The sequence below is a fragment of the Montipora capricornis genome, chromosome 14 (assembly GCF_036669925.1).
Source record: "Montipora capricornis isolate CH-2021 chromosome 14, ASM3666992v2, whole genome shotgun sequence".
NCBI lineage: Eukaryota > Metazoa > Cnidaria > Anthozoa > Scleractinia > Acroporidae > Montipora > Montipora capricornis.
Genome location: NC_090896.1, coordinates 35,615,786 through 35,620,065, shown reverse-complemented (window position 1 = coordinate 35,620,065; position 4,280 = coordinate 35,615,786). Strand labels below are relative to the sequence as shown.

The 4,280-nt window shown below is 37.7% G+C and overlaps 1 protein-coding gene across 1 annotated transcript in view; it reads left to right on the top strand.

The window, feature by feature from the left end:
* LOC138033874 (uncharacterized) overlaps positions 1-4,280 on the top strand; it is a 60,105-nt gene continuing 55,825 nt past the window's right edge. Inside the window, 2 exon segments of the mRNA XM_068881741.1 lie at positions 1-234; positions 3,269-3,675. Of these exon segments, the coding sequence (XP_068737842.1) occupies positions 231-234; positions 3,269-3,675 (411 nt within the window). The 5' untranslated portion in view covers positions 1-230.

The following is a 4,280-nucleotide window of genomic DNA, read 5'->3' as shown; positions in this document are numbered from 1 at the left end:
ACCTAAACTTCTTTCGCGTTGTACGCTTCATAGTTGGGAATAACATCACAGTCCTGGCACAGTAATTATACTCGTGATTTGTTGTTTCTAATACAACGAAAGGAATTCTGAGGAAACAATGACAGCTTTTTGGTGTGGAATGGCTTTATAACCGTGTCGCAATTGTACCGCTGTTAAAGTCATTCAAAATGCTCCTTATGATCTTATGACATTGAACAACAACAAGAAAAATGGGTGAGTTGTATTATTATTTTATTATTTTTATTATTGTTGTTATTATTATATCATATCATAACTTTTGTTTAGTTATTCCTGAGAAGGAACTGGACAGGTTTTGAAACCCGATTGAAGTATTCTTACTGCGAGTTTTAATTAACTTCCTTAAGACACTAATTAACAATGCTAGCGTAGCAAGGGCCACTTTTACGCGCCAGGGCCATGGTCATCGTATATATAAACGTGACTAGCATTCAGCTTAGCGGATGCCAGTAGATAAAATCAAACGTATATGGTCTTTACTGTGGTTATGTTGTACGTCAAAAATGTAAGATACAAATGACACCCACAATCAAGACAACAATATCAAAATATCCACAGAAATTCTTGCATTCTGAGCTGTTTTCAGTTGAATCCAATTAATTTTTAAATAACTTGGAAATGCTTTTTCACTATGGTATTGCTTGCCTTCATGTCCTAACTGATGGGTGTTGGCTACGTACGGCTCAAATTGAAATTTGCTTCGACTTTTGTTTCTTCGATAACTTGTTACGGACATCGTATAATGAGAACTAATTTCGGATGTTGTGTCCATCTTGAAAACTTTTCAACACCATGCTGTCCTTTTGAATCTTAAATTTTAAGTGACACAAGCTATCGTCCTTAAAACAAACACATCAGTATCACAGGGACACGAAAATACTCGCTTTCCTCCATGCGAGGCACACAATAAGTCTTGTTTTCAACAATATTGTAGCATCTTCGTTAATTCGTAATTGTTGCGATAAGTTATTTTGCTAAGATCACTTTTGCGTCGACGCAAAAGCGACATACCGCAGAGTTAATTACCCGAAAGGCCGGTGGCTTTGTTTACAGGCCCTTATATCGGCTCTCTATCCGGTAAGCAACAAGATTTCGTGTTAATCTACTGAACAAAAACAACGCAATTGAATTTTTTCATTTCTAAAACAACCCGTGGAGTGACTTAGGACCGATCGGTGGTGAGGTAGGTCTGCAAAACTCATCTTTTACATAAGATTAAAAAATTCAGAAAGCCTGTTTAAGAACTGAACCGCGGTTGTTTAATAATTATGCTTAACCTTGAATACACTAATTCTTTTTACAATCCGTGACTCATACGCTCCGAGGAACACATCCAATGATTTTTTTCGTATTAACGAATTAAGAAATACGGTTTCAGCAGACCTTCATTATCATTCATTAGAACGGTAGCGATCATCGAGTAGCAAAGTATTGCACGAGAGATTCCTGTTTTACGATTACGAAATTAAATACCCGCGAGTGAGTGCTCTATCTTTTGTTGATACAGTTAATGCCTTGTTCTTTCTTTCGTTTTAATTCTGTTATGTTAATTTTACCAGAGTTCACTCAAACTAAGTTTAAGGCGACCATTTACCAGCACTTTATTAAACACAAGTTAGGCTCGTGGTACATAGGGCAAATAAAGTAGCCAAAGGTGATTTATGGTGCTCTCAGCGAGCCGTGCATAAAGACAATACGACACCAGAGAAATTTGGGAGCAGTTTTATTAAAATTTTATGAAATGCTAAATAACTCTCCTTAGCTATGCCAACGACAACATCAAGAATCTTTCGTCTGTCATTGGTTATGTTTTCTACATCAACTTTCCGGTACACACGTCACCTAATTCGCATGATTTTAGCGAAGTACAAACAAATTCAAGCCAAGATCAAACAACTGAACTTTTTTTTAGTTACTACCATGAAAAAAATGGTTTCATTTTAAGCACTCAATTATTTTGAATTGGACAAAAATTCCGTCATAGTTAAAGGCCAGACGCGCTGCCTTTCCCCATTTTTGGATGCATTTCAGTCGCCACGAGTCCAAAGTCCCTCTGCCGGTATCTTCAAAATGAAATCGTTGTAGGGCACGAGACTTCAAGGTCTCATTCCAATGGCCTCAGAATAGCCCTTTTCACAGTTAGTTTTTCTCATTTGCATGTAATCTAACGTGGATGCGGGGCAATTTCGGATTAAAACTACAAAGTAGCCCGAAATTGCCTCACATACATGCTACATTATATTGTAATGCAAATGAGAAAAACTAACCGTGAAGAGGGCTAAACTTTTGTGCCTACTTTAACCATTAAATATACAAAATTTTATTTATAGCCACAGTAAATGTTGAGATGCGTACTTCTTAAAAGTTTGTATTTGCAAATATGAGATCGCCGTAAACTAGCCAAAAATGAATAAATAAGAAAAATAAAGCAAAGCTATACTGAAAGCTCTTCTGAAAATTTCTTTCGTTCCAAGGATCTTTAATTTTTGACGTAACAAACAATTCGTCAAAACATAGGAAAAATAATATCCAATAATTTGTAGTTATTCGCTTTGTTAATTTCGAGTAGGTTACGCTTTTATTCGATTCAATTGCAATAACAAATTAAGTTAAAACAAACCCTTATAAAAGAAGAGCCATTGAATATATCGCAACATCGCGTTTGCTACAGATGGCGCGCCATACATCGCGTACCGAATTGGAAATTAAAACGAACTTTAAAGTGTTTTCTGACCGTTTCTTGGGGTGAAAAAGCTTGGAAATAAAATTTCTAAACGACGAAAAGCGAAAAGTGAAAATAAGGTGTGTTGTTCGATAAAGTTATACCTATATAATTATCTCTTGGATTCAAATATTGTCTACTGCATACTCAACAAACTGAATTGCTCGTATATCATCTAGGCCACTGCAGCAGTAACGAAGCATTTTTTTCATAATCTACAGAACAAATTCAAGTGAAAAGTTTTATTTTCTTGATTGAACTTTGACAATAATGAATTTATTCTAATAGACTCAGGCCGGAGCTTAATATAACCTGATGAGTACTTAATATTGAATGTGTTTCTCGTAGTAAACACGTACAATCACGAGAAGAAGCAGAAGGTCACATTTCCGACACATTTCACTGTAAATAAATTTAAGCATGTTTGAAAATAAAGGAATCTATAGCCGTTTCCATTAGTTTTTAATGAAAATCACGTTTTGTTTGTTTTCAACCCGTGTTTTCAAGGACTCGGTGAATTCGAGGAATTGCAGAAACAATACAATCTCTTGGAGAAACTTTACAAAGAAACAGTGCAGGCTCGCGATCAAGCAATCGAGGAAAGGGACAAAGCTACAGTTTTGTTAGCCCTGCAGTTACAGAGTGAGTCACATGAACTGAACAAACAGATCGAAACTCTACAGGGACAAAACAAGAAGTTAAACGAAGACAACGGAGATTTAAAAATACGCCTGAGGTACGCTAAAGACGATTTGAACAACTTGCAACAGAAACATATCCGACTGCAAATTGAACAGGAAAAGTGCTTGCAGGAGAAGGAAGATGCCTTGGCCTTGCTGAAAGAATTTAAAAAGAAAAGAGAGGAATTAAGAGGTTATAACCTCAAAGAAGAAAGGATCATGACTGAAGAAATGGTATGTTAATAAATATGTTTACTACATCACGCAACAGAATATCGCGTTTCTGATTGGTCAATGACGAATGCGGCATAACAAGGTTATAGAGTGCGATATGAAAGTTGCTATAGAAGCACAGTGATGGAGTAATTTTGTTGAGCCCACGGCTCGTGCAGCTTTGAGACTGACTTTAAAACGTCACTCGTGCCCATGAATCATAAAACGCACGAGCACTAAAGGCCCGGACAAACAGCTTCAACATTTGCGACAACGTAAGTTCGATTTTGCAGGGGCCGCCTAGGGGGGGAGGGGGGGGGAAGGAGGGCTATAGCCCCTCCCCTCCTCCTCTTTTCTCATATGGTGTTGTTATCTCCCAAGGCTCTCCCTCTCCCCTCACACTTCCGTGAACTATACCAAAACCTAGCCCCCCCCCCCCCCCTCCTCTTCAAACCTACTCCGCGGCCCCTTTTTTGTTGAATAGCGATATTGAAACCGTCCCCGCTCACCTCCCTTTCAACTGTCTTGAAACATGTTGAATCGACGTTGAATCGAGGTTGAATGAGTCTAAAAGCATTTATACTTCGCTTCAACAGCCATTCAACATGATCAACATTTCTTTCGTT